The 21,412-nt window shown below is 39.8% G+C and overlaps 1 protein-coding gene across 1 annotated transcript; it reads right to left on the bottom strand.

Moving 5' to 3' along the window:
- Positions 1–3,784: 3,784 nt before the first annotated feature.
- LOC125639848 (pulmonary surfactant-associated protein D-like) lies at positions 3,785–20,989 on the bottom strand. The gene is given in 5 exon segments (XM_075130798.1): positions 3,785–4,281; positions 6,250–6,357; positions 8,265–8,354; positions 18,906–18,923; positions 20,830–20,989. Coding segments are annotated over 5 exon segments (753 nt in total). The 3' UTR covers positions 3,785–3,904.
- Between the last annotated feature and the right edge of the window lie 423 nt (positions 20,990–21,412).

The raw sequence follows: 21,412 nt of genomic DNA, 5'->3' as shown, positions 1-21,412 counted from the left end.
CTTTGTCTAAATCACTTGGTGGTGGCAGCATACTGTTCAAGGACAAGGTGAAATTTGTGCCTTGGGAAAGTTTTTAACCTAAGCTGGTAAAAATAAGCTTAGGGGGTCTTGCATGTGGGTCCCACATCTATACCCCAGAGTTCAGAGTGGGGAAGGAACCCTGACATGGTATGTGATTGTTGACACTGTGGGACAGGACCACAGTAGCCCTGATTCTGCTTCTGGGCTTGGGCCCTGGAAATCCCAGTGGCAGCCCCATAGCCACAAGAGTCACAACAAATGGTCATTATCCCAGAAACCTGAGATTCTAAAAGGGAAACTCCACAAATGCAGCTATTAGGGAGAATTTGTCTGCAAACAGAGTCATCATCTTTCTCGTGCTGAGGTCACTGGGAAGCAGAAAGACCCAGAAATCAGCCAGTCACACCTGCTTGCAGAATAACTGTCTGAATTCCTTCTGACCCACTGTATCCAAACCGGAAAGTGAAGGATTTAGTTTGCTCAAATTTTAATAATTACCTACCACCTACTTTACTTGCCCAATACAAAATGAAGTGATGTGATGCACTGCCAGCTTATCTGACTGATGATGTAACTGAATGCAGTGGACAAGAAACCTTAAGAAATCCAGTGGATTTCTCCTTAGCTGCATAAGAAAGCAAGAGTATGTTAGACTTGCTAACAGAGGCAGTGAAAAGAGATTTATATTGACAAAAGGTATTCCCTTGTTATCACTGTCCTTGCACAATGCTATAGATTGCATAACAGAACCCGATATTGCACTATTTACTGGTACTGGATGTGGTTTTTAGGAAAATATTTGCTGTTGACTGCTTCAACTCATGCAGACCTTGGCCACATTGCCGTTTAATTTAAAAACATCAATCCCCCTGCCCAACGCTGCACGTTTCTGTCCTTAACACTTTTTCTCTCTCATTCCAGTACATGGAGCTGCTTTTTTGTAAGGAAATCGAAGAGCACACAACATCCTTCTCCTAACGTTCTATACCATTCAACAACATCCAGCTATGACTGCCATTCCCTGCAGCAGGGTCTTAACTAGCTGTGTGAAATATTTGCCTTGCTAAAAACCTCTTTGATTATTTTTGTTTACTGATGAGAAGTAGGGTACGAAAGAGCAACTTCTGGTAAAAGGTATTAAGCAATCAAGGCCATTTTAAATTCATTTCTTCACTGCTGTGTGCTTTCTAAGTGCCAGTCACCAGCTGGCAGTGTGGAAGGAGGTTGGCTCTCTCATGGGTGGTGAGAGAGAAGGGCATAGTATGGTGTGGTTGATTGGAGCGCTGGTTGTGCGGAACATTGATGGCAATTGAAATGGGAACGGTTGGCATTGCCATGGGCATCTTTGTGTAATGAATCAAAGCCACAGGGATAAGACATTATGCTGAGATGCAGTAGTGACTGGCAGTAGCAGTGGCTATGCCACCTCTGCCAACTTCACAGAACCTGGCCCACAGTATCCATGTACCTCCTTACTCTAGAGTTCTCTCCCCAGCGGGGATCTAGTTCCAATAGCAGGGTCATCTCCTTTCCCATGGTTTAGTTTCTGGGTCCTAACATTCTCTCAGGCCAGGGGAGAAGGGAGGAGTCCCTTAGCTGGCCGCTCAGGTTGTCTGTTGTTGGCCAACCACTTGGTGTTTGGCTCATGGGGAGAGAAGGCAGAGCCTGGGGAAAGGTTCTGGAGAGAGACACTAAAGAGCTGAGTGGATAATTGATTTTTCAGCCTGAGGGGAAAACTTTTTTTTTTTACCAACATGAAAAGAAAAGGGAAAAATTAGTTTTGGGTCAAACAAAACACTTGGTTTGACCCAATTTCCCCCCCACCTTAGCTAAATTTCTAAATGGAACACTGCTCTGAAACAAAAAGTCAAAATGTTTCATTTTGAAATGATAGGAACAAAAAGTTGTAATGTTTTCACAAAAAATTGCAATTTTTTGGCTGAAACTATTTGACAAATGTGACCTGAATTTATGAATAGCTTCAGTGTTCCTTCCCCCCAAAAATGTATTTATGGTGAATTTACTATTTGCTTAAAAAAATTGCCCATTATCTAATCCAAACACAGGCCTAGTTTGCATTAGAAAAGTTACATCAGTTTAACTGAATAGGTTGCAATAAAATTGATTTAGTTAAACCAGTGCAACCCCTGGGATGCGACTCAAATGCTTCTGGAGTTCTCCATTTCAACAGTGACTTATTAAAAAGGTTGTAACAAGCAGATCCTAGATATTGAAATAGAGATGGAAGGGAATCCTGAAATTTCAATTCTGCCACTTGACTTTTCATTCCAAGTACCTGCCCGTCAAGTTAATGAATTGCCAGGTGGCTCTTTTTGGAACAAATTGTACATCTTGTAGCCTTTTAAATTAGAAACATGCCATGTGACTAGTACCTATGGATTTCCCAGGATGGGTTGTGAGGGGTTTGGTCACAGAGACCTCCTTGGGGCTGTCACCTGACATGCTGAAGTTACCTCTGAGACTGTTTTCCCTGCCACCTTGGGACTCCAGAACCCTGCCTTGCTGAGCCAGACATGCTAGCCTGCTGCAACACAGATCCAGGTCTGGTCCACACACCCAAAGCTGCAGACTTTAACCAAAAACTGTTCAGCAGGTCACCTATCTCCAGCACCCAGACACTCAGTTCCCAATGGGATCCAAACCCCAAATAAATCCATTTTACTCTGTATAAGTTTTATACAGAGTAAACTCATAAATTGTCCACCCTCTATAACGATGATAGAGAGATATGCACAGCTGTTTGCTACCCCAGGTATTAATCACTTACTCTGGGTTTACTAATAAACAAAAGTGATTTTCTTAAGTATAAAAAGTAGGATTTAAGTGGTTTCAAATAATAACAGACAGAACAAAGTAAGTCACCAAGCAAAATAAAGCAAAAACACGCAAATATAAGCCTAATACATTAAGAAACTGTTTACAGGTAAAATCTCACCCTCAGAGATGTTCCAATAAGCTTCTTTCACAGACTAGATTCCTTCCTAGTCTGGGCCCAATCCTTTCCCCCTGCTACAGTCTTAGTTAGTTCCAGAAGACATCTTAGGTGGAAACTAGGGGTGTTCTCATGACTGGCAGCCCCTTTTGTTCTGTCCCACCCCCTTTTATAGCTTTGGCACAAGGTGAGAATCTTTTGCCTCTCTGGGTCCCTACCCCTCCTTCTAAATGGAAAAGCACCAGGTTTAAGATGGATTCCAGTATCAGGTGACATGTTCACATGTTCTGTGAGACCGCAGCCTCCATTCTTCCAGGGCTGGCCTGCACGTACCCAGGAAGGTTTGCAAGTAAACAGAGCCATTTACAACCCATTGTTCTAGTCAATGGGAGCCATCAAGATTCTAAACCACCATTAGTGGCCCACACTTTGCATGATTACAATAGGACCTCAGAATTATACTTCATATTTCTGGCTTCAGATACAAGAACGATACCTACATACAAATAGGATGAATACACTCAGTAGATTATAAGCTTTGTAATGATACTTTACAAGAGACCTTTTACATAAAGCATATTCCAGTTCCATCATATTCACACTCATAAGCATATTTCCATAAAACATTATGGAGTGCAACATCACAGGTTCCTTGTACAGAAAGGTGGCAATCTGAAAATGAGTGGGCATCAACCATCTCACAGCATTTGGAATATCCCCAGTTTTAATCAGCTCAGTACACTAATCAGTGTTCCATGATTATTTTATTGGACCATAGTTTTTCACATACAGTAGACAGCTGTGTGTTTTACATTACTGATACAGCACAATGTCCAAAATGTAGGGCTACTGTAAATTGATATAATTAACAATATGTAAAGCTGTAAGTACATTTGTACTAAGTGACAAATAACCAAAAGGGCAGGTAGATTAATATTCATAAATTATTAACCGTTTTTCTGCACAGGATCTGTCATTCCACTTGCCACTTGAATGCACTTCTACACAGTCCTCTTTTCCTTCAGAATTATTTGGTTCATTAGATGCCCAGTTTGAGTATCCTAATGCTTCACCATTTAGATGCTTAAATGTGCCTTCTGTCTGTATGTCATTTATTCCAAGAAATGGCATTTTTTTATGCCTAGCTACTATTTGTTGGATGGCACTGTTCTCTGCAGAATTCCTTGGAGAAGCAAGCAGGCCACCAGTTTGGGAACACACAGCTTTTGAAGTCTCAAAGTTGCCTTCGGAGCCCTCAGTTTTGAATATTTTTTCACCGACAGTCATGCCATTTGGGAAAAGCAGAACTAGAAAGACACATTAGCACAGTACATCCACGTTACTTTCATCACACTATAATGGGGAAGCTGCTTCTGGGAGCCTACATAGGAAAAGAGGGCTCTTTTGTGACTAACCCTAATGTCAGAACTCTGTGTAAAATTGCACAGCTATTTTTGCTGATGCGTTCTGATGCCAGGGCAGCTGAGTCCTATTAGCTCCAAACCAGGAGTTTAAAAAGGGTTTAATCTTTTATTGAGAGACCTAGCTGCATGGAATAAGGGGTCTGGAGGGGGAAACCCTTGAAATAGACACATCACAGGAGTAATCTTACAGTTGATGTTGTATTATTGTTATTTAAGGACTGGATAGTGACTTTCGGCACAGCTCTGAAGGAGGGTGTGTATGTATGGTGAACTATCCAGGAACAGTCCTGAGATGCACTGGGACTCCGAGTCACCCCTCCTCCCCTGTTTCCTCCTTACTCCTGGGGTGTAGTAATTTACTGCTGGGCTATACCACCAATAAAACACTATTCACGCTACACTGGTGCAGTTAGTCTGGCCAACAAGAAGGGTGGAATGAAGACAAGGTTCTCTTCCTGCCCATCTGCTCCAAGCAAGAAGTAAGCAGGTGAGTGGCCTCCCTTGAGCAAGTGTATAGTGAGTTACAATCCTGTCCCAAATTAATAATAAAGGTGAACCCCAGAAATGGGGTAAGTTTGGGGATTCTTCTTTTGTGTCCACACACTGTGTGAGGAGCAGGGTGGGGACATCACCCGTGCATGCACACACACGGATGCTAGAGGTTGTGTACAGCTAGATAACATGAGCAAACACTGCTTACAAAACTATTGTAAGCTGTAGTGTTTTTGGAATAGAAGTGTAGCACTTATTCATAAGGTTACACACAATGAGAGGGGTAGGGCACAGGGAGAAGCCTGCAGCCATATTACTTTCAGTTCAATTTGCATTAGCGCATGTCCTTATATATTATTAAGAGCCTGCTCCTGCTGAAGCCAATGGTAGCTTTGCCACTGACTTTGATGGGAGCAGAATCAGGACCCATCTCCTGTAAAGATCACAGAACAATTAGCTCCCACTCTTCTTTTTGGCCACATGACAGCTAAACTGACATATTGGAAACAGCATGGATTCTATACAAATAATGCTTTTGTAGTCTAAGAACCACTTAAGACTGGAACTTAGCACCTGATCCATTAGTTATCCCCCATGTACAGAAATGTAAGAATAGGCTTGAAGGGATTAGATTTTTCTTGGTAAATGTCAATAAATGTCAATTTCACCATACACACATAAGCTGACAAAAAATATTTCCTTAGATGATAATAGAAATGTATGGATAGTCAAAGTAAGAAAAATGCTGCTTGTGAACTTATTAGAGTTTGATTTAAGGATATTTACTTTGCATATTTTGATGTGTGATGTTGATAGTTTTTGTTTTAATGATTAAAATGCTGTAAATTTTTGAATCTCAACATCTACTGCCATTAAATAATTATTGTCTGACCCCCACAATTTCCCACACTGTGAAAATTTAAATAGATAAAAACAGAAAATATGCTTAAAACCCATAATTTTTTACAACTCTGAACATTTAAATCAATAATAATAAAAATGCTTAAAAATAAACATTAATATCTGTCAAAATTATATTAAAATGAATTCTGCCAAGCCTATTTAAGAATAATCTCATTCATTAAACGCAATAGGACTCCACTTATGTTTAAGTACACATGTCGGAGTGACTGTTTGCAGGAGTGGCCCATATTTCCCTATGCATCAGAATGGAATTCCTTTACAAAAGTGTCAAACAAGTAGATGGAAGGTTCAAAGTATCAATGACTGAAGACCGGCTTCAACCAGAACCCTTTTGAACTTCGAGGGAGTTCAGATCTGAAGCTGGATCTAAACTTCACTTCTCTGGTTGGGCCCATTTGTCAGTGATTGGAAAACATGCCACGTCACCCTGTTTACCTTTCTGGGCTTTCCTGACAGTAGCTTGCAAGACCTTCAGTTGTGCTTCCAACTCCCTCACTTGAGTTTTAAGACGATCGAGTTCGGAGTGATAACATAATTGCGTTACTCATACTGTCTCATTACAACAAAGACAATTTTTGAAAATTATGAATTTAAAAAAAAGGCAAGATCCCAGTAAAACCATCTCTCAGACCTGTAATAAATCACTGGTAGAACATTATCAAGGCATTGCTTTGTATTTCTGAGTTTCTTTACAAGAGCTGGTACTATGAAGCCACAGCTCTACTCTGAGTGAAAGGGAAACTACCCTCAGGTTGCAATTCTCAATAACACCCACAGCAACGCTGGCTTTTAACTTTTAATCATAAAAACTTACAATTAGAAAAAAATGCATCACTTTATCAGTTTTAATAATACATGAGTCTAGTGATGGGCAAACCCTCGAGCTCCACCTATTTGTATTACTGTAGTGTCCATCTTGCTCCATAAGAGGCTTCCCTTGGAAGTTCAAGTTTATCAAACTCCATCCCCCAAGTGACCCTCCAAGGCCTACCTAGCTCATTTCTTAGCCTTGCAAATCTTCTGGACTGCCCCATTCCCACACCTCTAAGGGCTTCTTTTCCTTTGGAAATTGACTGGAATAGCTATAGCAGAATAATTATTGTTATCACATGTGACAAAGTTCCTCCTCTGCCTTGGTGGGTCCTGCGCTTATTGGCAGATTTGCTCACCTCAGAGATGCATGGCAGCCCTCAGTTTGGCCACTTTTGCTAGTGACTCAAACCTGCCGTTCACTCAGCTAGCCTCATCACTGGCCAGCATGGGGAAGGGTAGGAGAACAATCCCTGCAGTCTCTGCTGACCCACCTAGTGGGTCGGGGGATAGGCCAGGGACCTTCCCCTCTGGTGGGACCCACAGTCCAGGTCACCACCTCTTGTCTCAAAGAGGGAGTTGAGGGGGATAGGTGAACCCGGGCCCACCATTTACTCCGAGTTCCAGTCCAGGGCCCTGTGCAACTGTCTACAGTGTCTCTTGTAACAGCTGCGTGACAGCTACAACTCCCTGGGATACTTCCCCATGGCCTCCTCTCAACACCTTCTTTATCCTCACCATAGGACCTTCCTCCTGATGTCTGGTAACACTTGTACCCCTAAGTCCTCCAGCAGTACACCTACTCATTTTCAGCTTCTTGTGCCTCTTGCTCCCAGCTCCTCACACGCGCCTCACTAACTGAAGTGAGGTCCTTTTTAAAACCAGGTGCCCTGATTAGCCTGCCTGTCCTAATTTATTCTGGTAGCTTCTTAATTGGCTCCAGGTGTCCTTATTAGCCTGCCTTAATTGGTTCCAGCAACTTCCTGATTGTTCTGGAACAGCCCATTATCTTACTCAGGGAAAAGGGACCTGCTTAAGCTGGGGCTAATATATCTACCTTCTATCACTCTCCTGTAGCCATCTGGCCTGACCCTGTCACACATGACACAAAATAATTATTCCACTTATAGCTGTGTGAATAATTACACTTCAGTTAGTGAAGTTAATTACAATTTCATCTTGTAGAGAAACCTCAAAGTGTTTCTGCTCCTTCATACAGAAAGGACAAAGCTCACCTAACGCAGTTTGTAAAGTTTTTGCACAAACCAGTCATAATACAAAAAGGTGACTGTCTATTCTAGTTAGACCATTCTTCACATTCTGTGGGTTGATGGTGAACAGTTCCCTGTATTTGATTTTCAGTCATTGAGCTGAGCTAATTAGTTGTGATGGGTTAGGTAAGCAACATGGTTTTGTCTCCACTCCTTGACTGAGCATGCAAACACTTCCTGTGCAAATACTCATGCATATGAACTTAAAATTCAGTTTCTGCAATTTTTGTACATCTGACTGTGAAGTTTACACTTCATGAATTTTCATTCGAGTAAAACTTGATTGCTTGATCCAGCAAACAGGAAAGTGGCACAAGTATAGGCCAAATGTACGCTGCCATTATCTCAACAAAAGACTGTTCCGCTTACCTTGGCCTCCACTAAGGCCTTTTGGTTCTCTTTCACCTACTGAACCTTTCTTGCCTTTTGGCCCGGAGGGTCCAGCTTTTCCTGGGAGACCTGTGTCCCTCTCAACCCTGTCAACCAAGGTGTTGAGGAAAAAAGAAAGACCAAAATACAGCAAGTGAGTAACTTAATTTTTCAGCCTTGTCATAGTTTGAAATTGCTGCCATAGCTGCAGATGGGCACAAACTATAATACCCAAAAGTATACCCTATATTATAGGAAGTTCAGATCCTGATGATGATCCAAAGTTCAAGACTTGATCCAGTTACCCTAATAGACTCAAATTAGAAAGCCAGATTTGAACACCTGCAAATGGTTTCAAAGTTTGTATCTGGACTGAGCATGTTTCTTAATAAAAATATTAATACCTGTGTTTCACTAAAATTCCAGAAATGCTTCTAAGTGTGTCCAGATGTGGGTCAAATGTTCAATAGGTGTAAAGCAGTAGAGTTCTGCTGATTTTTGAATTTCTCAAGAAGATCATTGATTTCAATGGCATTATCCTTATTTATACCAGCTGAAGATCTGACACAAAACATTTCTGTACAGTCCATTAATGTGCAGTATGCATGGACACATGATTAACCTGGCAAATCTATACCCAGGTACATTATTTTACCTGTGTAAGTACCATTGACTTCAGACTCCTCCCTTTTGACTTCAGTGAGATGATTACCATGACAAAGGAGCACTCCCTTGAGTAAGTGTTTGCAGGATCAGGCTCTGCATTTCTGGAGCCTGAAAATTCCACATGGCTGTCAGGAAGGAAGTGCCTTATTGACAGGACTTTGGAGTTATTCAGTGGACTTCACCTCACAGTGAATTATAAAGTACTTATAACTTTCTATATGTGCAACAAAACAGTTGTGCTTGCATAGGTAGGTTGGAAACACAGGGAAAGGTTTATATGGGGAAGTAACAATTGCTGCCTGTGTGCTGAAAATCATGTAACCTTTGAACCCTATTGCTAAGGGTAGAAGAGATTGGTTTCTTCACTAAATAATGTCCTCTTTAATGCTTAAAGCATCGCTATGTTTTACTGTGTGATCTCACAAATTTAACTATTTTACAGGATTTCATTGTGACCTGAGCTTATTGAAAGAAAGTCTGGGATGGGGACAATCACTCTGTTCATAGTAGTGCTGATAAACAGGGTCATATGATTGTAACATGTAATTAGTTGAATGCTAGTTTCTTTAGTAGGAAGGAAAACTTTTTTCCCTAGGACTCTTCTGGCTAAGTGTAGCCCTGAGAAATTAGTATTGTTATACCTAGCTCTCCCTTTTCTCCTTTTGGACTTTCCTTCCTGTCTCTGCCTGGTAAACCATTGCTCCCAGGGATTCCACAGGGAATGAACATGCATGTATTTGCTTTCTCTTCACATGTGCATTGACTGGAGCTGTAGGCCCTTACCAATGACATTCCCAGGAGGAGGATGTGAAAAGCATGAAAATGCATAGCTCAAGGGCTTGACCTGGGAACAATAATGGGAAAATTAAACACAATGTGAAGAGCACGGCATATTTAACCACCCCCTTTGCTGAGAACAGAGAGGGAGTAAGGAGCCCAAAGACCATAGGAATTAGGGACCTGGAGCTTACACAGCTGTCCTCTGCTCCCGCCTGTCTTCATGTAGCAAAGTACAGTAAATTGTGCAGCATCAAAACATCACCTCAGTTCAGTGCTTCATTTCTGATGGAGAACCACTGTGTAAAATAATATTATGGGAGGCTAATGTCCCATATAATTTGAGGACTGTTAACCAATGAGTCCATGAGGCTTGCTAGGACACTGGGCTTGCTGTTTAGCGAAGCAGGCATGCAAGGGCACAGGAACGACAAGGGGAGCCAGGAGGGCAGGGTCTGGCTGGTCAGAATTCACTTAGCAGCCGGACTGTTGGACTAAAGGGGGAGCTGTGTTTCCATGCTGACGAGGCACAGAAAAGGTGTGGCATGCCCATGGGCAGGCGGAGGACAAGATGGCCTGGGCAGAGGAGCTGCACAGCTGGACCAAGCTCAGATAAGGCCCAGAAAAGAAGCTGCTCTCCCTGCACCCTGTTTTTTTCCCTTGTTCACAGTGCCCTGGCTCTAGCCTTGAGGAGGAGGAGAAAGAGAACTAGTGCAGCTGAATACACAGTCCTACAAGAGAGCAAGAAAAGGAGCATTGGCATTTTTCCATCATCCACTGTAGGCTGCCTGGAAAGCCAAATAACTGCCCGTTATATAGTTTATAGATGGGATGTTTATTGAGATGGGTAAAACTGGGAATGGGTTTTGATTTTGCCAACCCCCTTTCAGTCAAGATTTAGATTTTCAAAACAAAAACAAGGGTTGGTTCAATTTGGGTTCAATTTACTCATTTATCTACCTCATCAGGATAGGCATGAGGATTCATGTTAAGGCCTGAGTAAATCCTGCCCACTGAAAAACCCGCATGAGGCAGCTGATGGAGTGAAAGTCTCTCTCGGGTTCTCTATGGTGAGTTCCTCTCAAATTGTTTTTTTTTTTTTTTTTTGGTGAAGCTGAAGGGGGAAAGGCCCCTCCAATGTACATTTTTGTGTTTGGTAAAGAAACAGATTCTAGTTTCAAGTAATAATGCCGAGGAGCTGTCATAGAAAGAATTTAAAGGATGATGGAAAACCTATGGGTATTTTAAACTTTTGCATATGTAAGCTGCACTTATATTTTCTTTTAAGGGAGGGGACACAATAGCATTTTATTTTGAATGCACTGAAGTTAACTATTTCACCTCTCTGTACTGAAACCAAAAGCACTAGAATAATTATTGCTTAATGTTTGACTTGTTTTTCTATTAAACATTTTTTTTTATCTCAGAGAAGTTGGCGAATCTTATTACTGACCCACCATGAAATGTTTCACAAGACTTTGCAAGCACCTTACATGCCCAGGAATGATGAAATGATATTATCAGCTTTCACCTAAAAATGTAGCACCGTCATCACAAAGGTCCCTAAAGCACTTTATAAAACCTACAGACTAGATAGACGGCAATCACTTCACCCACCACTGAAACGAAAGCACCTGTGGGGTAACACTATAAAACAGTTTACGTAAGATACCACATTCTTCTCTTACTTCTGTTTGAGACACACAAAAATGTGCTAAGCTTGTAGGAATCCACTTACCTTGCTAAATAAAAAGTCCAACTGCTGTCTCAGGTGCCTTCCTATTTTAGCAGGCTACTCCCAGACCTTCCTAGCTAGAGCAACTCCCCTGGTGGCCGGGTCTTCTGGGCTTTTTTCACTCTCTGCAGTCTCTGTACAGCTTCCTATGCATTCCCCTTACTCGGCAGCTTCTTGCTGCTGTTTCTACCCAGTTAGTTCTACGAACTAACCCTGGCTCTATCCCAAGTGTTGCAGGCAGGGCTAACTGGACAGCGGCTAGCCAGTTCCAGTTCTTCGGCCTTTAAAGGGGTAGGCCACCCTGTCACACTGATGATCTACCCTTCCCTTACAAAAATCTCAGGACATAATTCTCAGGCAGCTGGCACTCATGACTACCATTGTGGAAAAAAGTTGCCAGTAATGGGCATGTGGCTGTCTATTCCAATTGCAAAAGTTTCAACCTTGGAACAACTGAGAGCTGTTTACTTTCCACAACCTTTTGATCTTGGATTATGTTTGATGTCCTGGGTAAAAATAAATCAAATAAAAAGTAAGGCTTGGCTAGGCTCGTTTGGAATGTTGGAAAGGATAGTTCTAAGGTAGAAGGGAATGTGTCAGTTTTGACTTGGGTAATGTATAGATCTGAATTTGGTATGTACTGGTAGAAGCAGCTTGAGGAGGAAGAGTGTCCCAGGCAGGTTACAATTCAATGTGGCAGTCTCTAGTCATCTCTTCTTCCAAGAATCAATGCACCACCTGGCTCCAGCAGGAAATTAAACACAAAATTTAATTTCCAGGTACAAACAAATCCACCAATAAGAACTCATGTTAGTGGTCATTTATCAGTGAGATGAGACCAAAATGGGATAGTTTAAGATATGAGGTACTTTCAAGAAAACTTCTCTTTTAAATAAAGATTCTACAAACAATACAAATATCCAGTGTGTGGCCCACCAATATATCTAGGCTTCAATCAAAAACAGGAAAAGAAAAAAAGGGGGGAGAAGTGTGGGCGGAAGAGAAAACACCTTAATAATGTCATAAAATATGGTAAGGGAGGAAAAAAGCCTTGCTAAAAAAATCCTTACTGCAAATATCAAATAGGAATCACTGCTGATGTTAATGCTGAATCAGATTTTGTACATACACAACTGAAAAATTAAATATTAAAGACTAAATTCTGACATCCTTACACTGAGTATTACGTTGCTGTGCAAACAGCCCTGTTCTCTTCAGTAGGCTACTTGTGGTGTAAGGTATCATCAGACTGAAGAAGGATTTCAGAAACTGGCCCTAATTTTCAAAATACATTTTTTGCAGCATCCCTCTTTCTTCTCCTCCTCTTTCCTCTTTCAGTTCCCAACAACAAGTGTACTGTAAAAAGAATAGTAAAAATAAATCTTAAACCCATTAAAGGAGATGTGGATGAAAAATAGTTTTCATGCCCTGTGAGCATTTTCAAGATTTCAGCACTCATTCCCTTTTGGAAAGGGGACAAAAAAATCGAACTATCTAAAATTTTCAAAAACCAACAATCCAAAAAATGTGCAGATCAGGTCAATTGAAATGTTTCATTTAGAGAATTTCAGCTATTTTGTTTTGATTTGGATCTTTAAAAATGTTTTAACTTTGGTTAGGATACATTTACTAAAATTTCAAAAAGAAAGTTTCAAATTTTAAAAATGGTCAAAAATGGCACATTTTGACAATTTCAAAACTTTTTTCCAATACATTTTTGAGTCGGGAGACCTGTCAAAACCAACCCTGTTTTGCAAACACAGTTTTGGTTTTGAGGAACTAACATTTTCTGATTAAAAAAAAAGCATTTAATTGGAAAATTCCCAATACAGTTCTAATTAAAAGGGATTTGCCTGCCCATATCAATTTGTGCAGCATGTCTCCACCAGCACCATCCGGGTAGGTGAAATAATTTCCCCCAATTAATTTTATGTGTATTCTGATGACTGATACAGAAATGGACCATTCTTTGCCTAGCAGCTCAGGATAGAGTTTTTACTATATGTAACTTTTCATGTCTTTTAACTACAATATTTTAAAAATGATTATTATTCCTTCTACTATAAGCATAATTATGATGGATGCAGCTTCATCTGTCAAGAATTTCTATTTTAAATAGAGAAGAGGGAACCAGTGGGAACATGGGCCCTATCTCTAAGATGAGGACTTATGGAGATACTGACATCTAAATAACCACTTTAGCCAGGAAAGAAAATCAACCTTTAAGGTGTGGAAACTAATTTGGGCTGAGACATTATAAGCTATTTACCTATTAATTGAGTCAGCTTCAGCAAAGGCATCACAGAATTCTAGGTGCACCCTTTTGCATTGCAGCATACATTTGTGAGACACATGGGCCTATTCAAATATGCAAAATCAGAGTCTCAGACAATGATGTACAGCTGGATGTTGCGACAGCAAAAGGCAATCCAGTCTCTTTGCCTTGGAAAAAGGAGTACAGTCTGTTTCTAAAGTAGGTGCAACCATTATTTTTTTTGTAAAATGCCACCTCTACAGTCAATATGGTAATGTAGGTTAATGTCTTCATTTCACAGAAACTCAAACAGATATTAGGGGGAGTCTTTCAGGCAGAGGAAAAGTTATTGGAGGTCAGATATTTCTGTGATGGGGCCATGTAAGTAGAGCTGGGTGAAATTTTTTCAGTGAAGAGTAAAGTAGCTGAAGAATTAATTTTGTGGGGCACCAAGACTATTGGCAAATTCTGGTCAAACAGGTGCCTCAACTACTCCTCGTTCTTTTTTCAAAACTAGGTTTTACTTAGACACACACACACACACACACACGTATATTTATATTGTGACAAAGTTCCTCCTCTACCTTGGTGAGTCTTGCACATATTGGCGGATTTGCTCATCTTGGAGCTTCATGGCAGCCCTTAGTTTGGCCGTTTTCATGAAACCACAGTCCAGGTCAACTCCTCCTGTGTCTGACCAGGAGTTGGGAGGTTTGGGGGGAACCCGGGCCCGCCCTCTACTCCGGGTTGCAGCCCAGGGCCCTGTGGAATGCAGCTGTCTAGAGTGCCTCCTGGAACAGCTGTGTGACAGCTACAGCTCCCTGGGCTACTTCCCCATGGCCTCCTCCCAACACCTTCTTTATCCTCACCATAGGACCTTCCTCCTGGTGTCTGATAATGCTTGCACTCCTCAGTCCTCCAACAGTATGCATTCTCACTCTCAGCTCCTTACACGCACACCACAAACTGAAGTGAGCTCCTTTTTAAACCCAGGTGCCCTGATTAGCCTGCCTTGATTTCAGCAGCTTCTTGATGGGCTGCAGGTGTTCTAATCAGCCTGTCTGTCTTAATTGTCTCCAGAAGGTTCCTGATTGTTCTGGAACCTTCCCTGTTACCTTACCCAGGGAAAAGGGACCTACTTAACCTGGGGCTAATATATCTGCCTTCTTTCACTCTCCTGTAGCCATCTGGCCTGACCCTGTCACATTATGCGCAAATAAATTTGTCTTAGTCTATAAGGTGAAAAACAAAAACAAAAAAAAACAACCTTCCCTGTTACCTTACCCAGGGAAAAGGGACCTACTAAACCTGGGGCTAATATATCTGCCTTCTATTACTCTCCTGTAGCCATCTGGCCCGACCCTGTCACTATATATAAACCCCCCAAAATTAAGTAAAATGTATTCATTTAGTTTCAGGGGCTTTTCTTTTAACTGAAACAAAATGTTTTTGGTTTTGCATATTGGTGAGGGAAAAAAGAAAAAAAATCAGACTGAGTTAAGCTCCCAACCAAAAATCAATTATTTGCTCAGCTTTACATTTAAGCACCTCCTCTTTTCATACCAGTTATTTTATTTTGTTAAGATTTTCTCTATTTCTAATAAAACTGATTTTATTGAAGATCCTTGGGGCCTGAGACTGTTTGGGAAAATTCATGCAGTTTGTCACCTAATTCCATTTAAACTCTTCATACCTGGAGGTACAGTGCATTTAATACTTCACTAGCAAAAAATGCAGGCAATGAACAGCAGTATAAAAATTCAGTATCTTATATTCCGACAGATCTCTATGCAGTCCAATGAACAACCAGTCCAAATTTTGACAGAAATATAGGTACTCAATTGATCCTAAGAAGAAATGCATGGAACCTTTTAAAGTAAAATGTAAGCTCTTTAGGACCTTGTCTTCCTGTGGGTTTGTACAACACCTACCATAACTGAACTCTGTTCCAGCTTGAGGTCTCTGGGGGACAGCAACAGAAATAAGAAGTGTTAACCATGCAAGCAAATGCACTGTCAAACATGACTATGTGGTGTGCAAGTGACCTCTTATGACTGATCAGGACAATGTCAAGTCTGTCTTGAATTCCCTTTGGATTTTGTAGAAGACTATTCCATCAATTTACCCTTCTTTCAGGACTTTCATCCACTCATTTGGATTTTATCCAACATGCTTTCTATTTGAACTGAAATTGTTTAGCACAAAAAGCGGAATTTGACAATTTGTCTTAAAAACTGATATACCATAAATCTGCAAAGCCCCCTGTAAAGTGTTTGCAAAAAGAAAAGGAGTACTTGTGGCACCTTAGAGACTAACAAATTTATTTGAGCATAAGCTTTTGTGAGCTACAGCTCGCTTCATCAGATGCATGCAGTGGAAAATACAGGAGGGAGATTTTATATACACAGCGAACATGAAACAATGGGTGTTACCATACACACTATAACGAGAGTGATCAGGTAAGATGAGCTATTACCAGCAGGAGAGAAAAGGAGAGTAGGCCCACATGCCTACTCAGCAATTAAATAGCCCTTTAGCCCAAGTCCTGTGAGCCCGAGTCAGCTGGCATGGACCAGCTGCGGGTTTTTAATTGCAGTGTAGATATAGCCAGAAAGGTCAACCAAATTACCCAGGTCACTTAATTAAACTGTGACAGGGCTAGATATAGAACCCAGGCTTCCTGACTCCCAGTACGTTGCTCCAACAAATGGATAACCATGCCCTCACATATTTTTATTTATCTGAATATGGAGCTGAGGTCCAGGAATCCCTGAGTTCTTAAAAAGAAAAGGAGTACTTGTGGCACCTTAGAGACTAAACAATTTATTTGAGCATAAGCTTTCGTGAGCTACAGCTCACTTCATACCGATGAAGTGAGCTGTAGCTCACGAAAGCTTATGCTCAAATAAATTGTTTAGTCTCTAAGGTGCCACAAGTACTCCTTTTCTTTTTGCGAATACAGACTAACACGGCTGTTACTCTGAAACCTGAGTTCTTAAAAAAAGCTCTATTGGAAGCTAGCTGCTGATCTTGACAAATCACATCTTCCACAAGTTGTGTCCCCTTCGCTCCATTTGTGAAATACAGATAACACCTACCTATTCCAGAGGTATCCCTGCAGAATTGATTAATATTTGTAAATCACTTTGAAAATATAAAGCACTATATACATGTCAAGTATAATAATTATGATGGTGCCACATACGGACTTTGCCGTTTGCTTGTTGATACTCTTTATGAATAACAATTGCATAGAAAAAGAATGCTTATAATTATAAGTGGGCAGGAAATGGTTTTCCTATCCTGTGTAAATTTTTGAGATTGACATTGTTTCCCGAAGCAAGATGAAAAATGGGATGAAATCTCAAAAATGTTAAAAAACGGATAATTGGAAAAATATTTTCAATTTGGTTCATCAAAATATTTGTGTCAGTCATTTTGAAACTTCTTTACATTTTGGCTTTTTAATTTTTGTAAAAATCATTTTAGTATAATTTACTCTAATTTGAAAACAAAGTTGTTGTTTTGTTTTCTTTGCAACACTTTCCTGTTCAAATAAGTTGAAACATCCTGTTTTGACAATTTTGAAGCATTTTTTTCTAAAAATTTTCTGAGTTGGGAGATCCCTCGAAACTGATCTTGTTTCACAAACAGGACCAGTTTCTTCAAATCTACATTTTTTATGAAAAAAGTTTTGTTGAAAAATTCCAGATCAGCTCTACTTAAAATGCTCGATGTAACTGTACCATATGATACCTGGTAAATGTCAATGATAATATCAGAGTACTTATGAAAGCTAAACTCTTTTACCAAAGTTAGGCAATTCAGCTTGGACATGAGTAATTCTGACTTCATATAGAGATTGCAGGTAAACAAAAACATACATAATTTAAGAGCATCCTGTAGTGTGAATACAGTTGGGGGTGGTGAAACTGGTTTAGATAAACTAAGAATATAGCTATTCAATTTAAACAAGTATTAATGTTTAGGAAAATTAGTTTAGTTTAACTTTCTAGGAATGTTTATTTTTGCACTCCTATCCCCTACGGACGTGTCTAACACGGAGAAACTAACCAGCATAGGAATAGTAGAATAATTATTTTAGAATGAAGTCACTTTTATTCTGGAATAGTGCCCACTGGCATGACTATAGTGGTTTAATTATTCACTAAAACAATACTGGTCAATTGGTTATATGGGTAAGAATAGTAAGCACTGATATTCTGTCACAGTTGCTCAGTAGTTTTCAAGCTGGTCAGAACTAATTGCCAGAATGTCATTAGAGAGACAGTATTTCGAAGGGCTGATGACTGATTTCTAGGGCAAAAGTCATTGGTTATGCTTCAGATAAGTATAGAGACTTTAGCTTTTTATTTAACTAAATGGAATTTTTGACCTTTTCAACATGTGCACTTCATTTGCGTACTATGGACCAAATTCTCAGTTGGTATAAATGGGTACAGCTCCACTGAAATCAACAGAGCTGTGGCAATTTACAGCAGCAGAGACACTATCAAATTAGAAGCAATATTTGTAATGCACAGCTCAAGCTTGCCTACATCACTTACCTTTGTCTCCTTTGTCTCCCTTTGCACCTACTGAACATTTGTCACCTTTTGGCCCAGTGGAGCTTGTGATTCCTGGTGGACACAGCAAATATGTGATTCCTTGTAGCCCTAATGGGTGAGAAAGGGAAATAGACAAACAAACCCCTAACATTTTATTTTCCGGTGTTCGTTATTATATTACATATCTACTGATGGGAATAAATCTGGGCTTTTCTATTTGATTGATTATAGACTCTGTAAGACTGAGCGATGAATGAGTGACTGAGTAATAAAGGGAGACTTGAGGAGCATGCATAATTTGAAATCTAGCACCAACATGTAATAGTAAATTTCAGAGGGACATTTCTGATTGCTTTCTGGGGCAGAGCCGTTCCCTGTCAAACTATTCCATCAAAACCAGATGGTTCAAATGGAACCTGAATAATTCCCACACCACATAGAAAATTAACATTACACACGTCCAACTGCAGAATATCCCACAATGATCCATTTCTGAATACAGCACTATTAAACTGGAAGCAATCACTGATATATGCAATGCAGCTTAATGAAACCACTTACCCTCTCTCCTTTTTTCACCTAGTGAAGCTTTATCCCCTTTGGCCCAGAAGGACAGGTATTCTCTGGGTCACCCTTCAAACCTGGGACACCTCGCAGTCCTGATCAAATAGAACAGATTAAAAGGGTGTAAGTAAATGTTCCTGTATTTTATTATTTTGATATCCCTATTGTCACTGCTTGGACAGAACAGATTTTTTTTAAAAACAACAACATGTGACTGGTTACCACTTTTAATGTCGACAAGAAACTAAGATGCTGAGAATTGCTAAATGTGATAACCCATGATCACTTTTCAATTCAATTTATCAGGAAAAGCTCTTTCTGGTACAAAATTCTTTACTCTCTCATTTTTCCAATGCAAAGGGGTTCAGGTAGCAATCAGATAATTATGACAAAGTTAACATTTCATTTAAAATCTTTTTTAAAAAGTCATCATGCGATAAAATATTAGAAGCTACAAACAGGAAAGCCCTGTTTGGTAGAACACACATGAAATATCTGCAATTAAACAATATGAAACTCATTTGGTATCATATCTAAAAATGAACGCACAACTCAGACCAGGCTCAATGAGAAGTTTATTACATTTCCTGGGTTAGTATTGAGTAAACATGTCCTAGTCTTATTTATGGTTTAGCATGAAAACCATGTGAAATTTGCAGCTTTGCTGAAAACACTGGTTGAAATTTAACATAATAACTTGATTTATGAGAATTTTTGTGGCTCAAGACTGGATAAAATCTTCATCTAAATTTATGTTAAACTAAACCACTGATCTTTATTCAGTTCTACTATTAGGTTCAAACTAAGCCCTGCATCCAAACTTCATGGTTTAGGCTCATCTCCACTATGAGGACATTTATTCTATTCCCTGGGGCAGCATAGGAGTGTTCCATTACAGTATATTTGCTAGGGCTTTCTCCAGGATATTTATGACATTGGATTTCAACCACAGCCCTTGGGAGATTATTCCATGCTCTGCTACAGCACAACTCACTGGTAGGGATTTTTTTCTTGATATGCAGCCTAAATTTTCTTTCTTTGAGTTATAATCCCAATAGTGTTGCTTATAAAACATCTAGGCATCCTTAGTTACTTAGGTACTTTAAGGACCATCTTTAAGGAATCATTTAGCTGGGGTAAATATCATATTTGGTTTTTAAATCTTTTATAAGTATTATTATTTGTATAATAATAGTCCCTAGCAGCCCTAGTGATGGACCAAGGGTTAGTAGCTAGTGATATTATTAACCTTCCCAACCAAAATAATCGTGGTACTTACCTCTATGTCCAATATATCCTTATTCTACTGGCCAGCCTCTCTCTCCTATTGGTCCAGCAGGGCCCATCTCTCCTGGGGGACCTTGTGATCCCTTTAATCCTGGTCATCCTCGTTTTGATTATATGAAAAACAAATTTAAAAAAAGACAAAAAGGTGAGTGAACAACAAAAGATTTGTAGATGAATAGGAGGAGGTTTGATCAATTAGGGCCAAATTCTATTTGCAGTTCTATTCTGACAATTCACCTGGGAATTCCAGGGTGTAAATCAGGTAAGAACTTGGCCCTTGAAATCTAATAATAAAATATAAAGTCTGACGTGTTCCCATGGTAATGATCAGCTCATTATTGACTGAGTGATTTAATTAAGATTAAAAGAATTCTTACAACAAACAGGAAAACGTTTTGAAAAGGATGAAAGGTTCTACAATGCATTACCCATCCCAGAGGCATACAGTTCTGTAGGGTAACAGGCTTCGTTTTCACATTTTAAACAATACTGTCAGCTTAATCTATGCCTTTTAGTAATTACCAACAAGAATTTAAGACCCTTCAGAGCTTACATGGTTTATTATTATAAGCAGTTATGAACCTTTTTGTACATGTTTTGCAGAGCTACATGGTTTGTGATAAGCATCCTTTTAAAAAGGCGTGGTTAAAAAAATTATCAAACTGCTATCTGTGTGAACAGTAAGTACGCCTGATGAAGTAAATAGTTCTATACTTTGGTCTCCCTTTTCCCCTTTAGGGCCTTTCTTGCCGTCTCTTCCTAATAATCCATTCTGAGCAGGTCAGCATACAAACAATGTACATGCAGTCAGATCCCATTGCTGGACAACGTGGCTTGGATCTGTGCTGAATGCTGTCATCAAGGATACTTACATAACTAAATGCTCAAACTTGGAAGCAGCAGCACTGTTCCAGTTTCCAACCTGTGAAGACTCATAGACACAGTTACCCTAAGAGCATTTTGAATTCATGTAATCTATTTATGCGGCATACTGCAAACTGATTCTTTAAAGAAATGATAAACGCCTACATTCTGCATTATTTGTACTTGTTTGCAGTTATTTTACATAAAAAATTGGGGCTCAGGGAAAACACTTTATTAAATCCTGAAAAGATCTTAATAAAACTTTTCTTTTTTTTTTTCTTTGAGTTTATCCTGTGTTAAATTATTCAGCATGCAAAACCCAGAGCAGCGGAATTTAAGTCCCATCGTGCCATCCACTATTTAAGTTTTTGCAAACTCTTGGGCTCTGATCCTGTTTCTTGTTCCATGTGGACAGGGACCTATGTGGTTCCCC

The sequence above is a fragment of the Caretta caretta genome, chromosome 7 (assembly GCF_965140235.1).
Source record: "Caretta caretta isolate rCarCar2 chromosome 7, rCarCar1.hap1, whole genome shotgun sequence".
Lineage (NCBI taxonomy): Eukaryota > Metazoa > Chordata > Testudines > Cheloniidae > Caretta > Caretta caretta.
The sequence above is the reverse complement of the archived record's forward strand: the minus strand, read 5'-3'. Positions and strand labels throughout refer to the sequence as shown.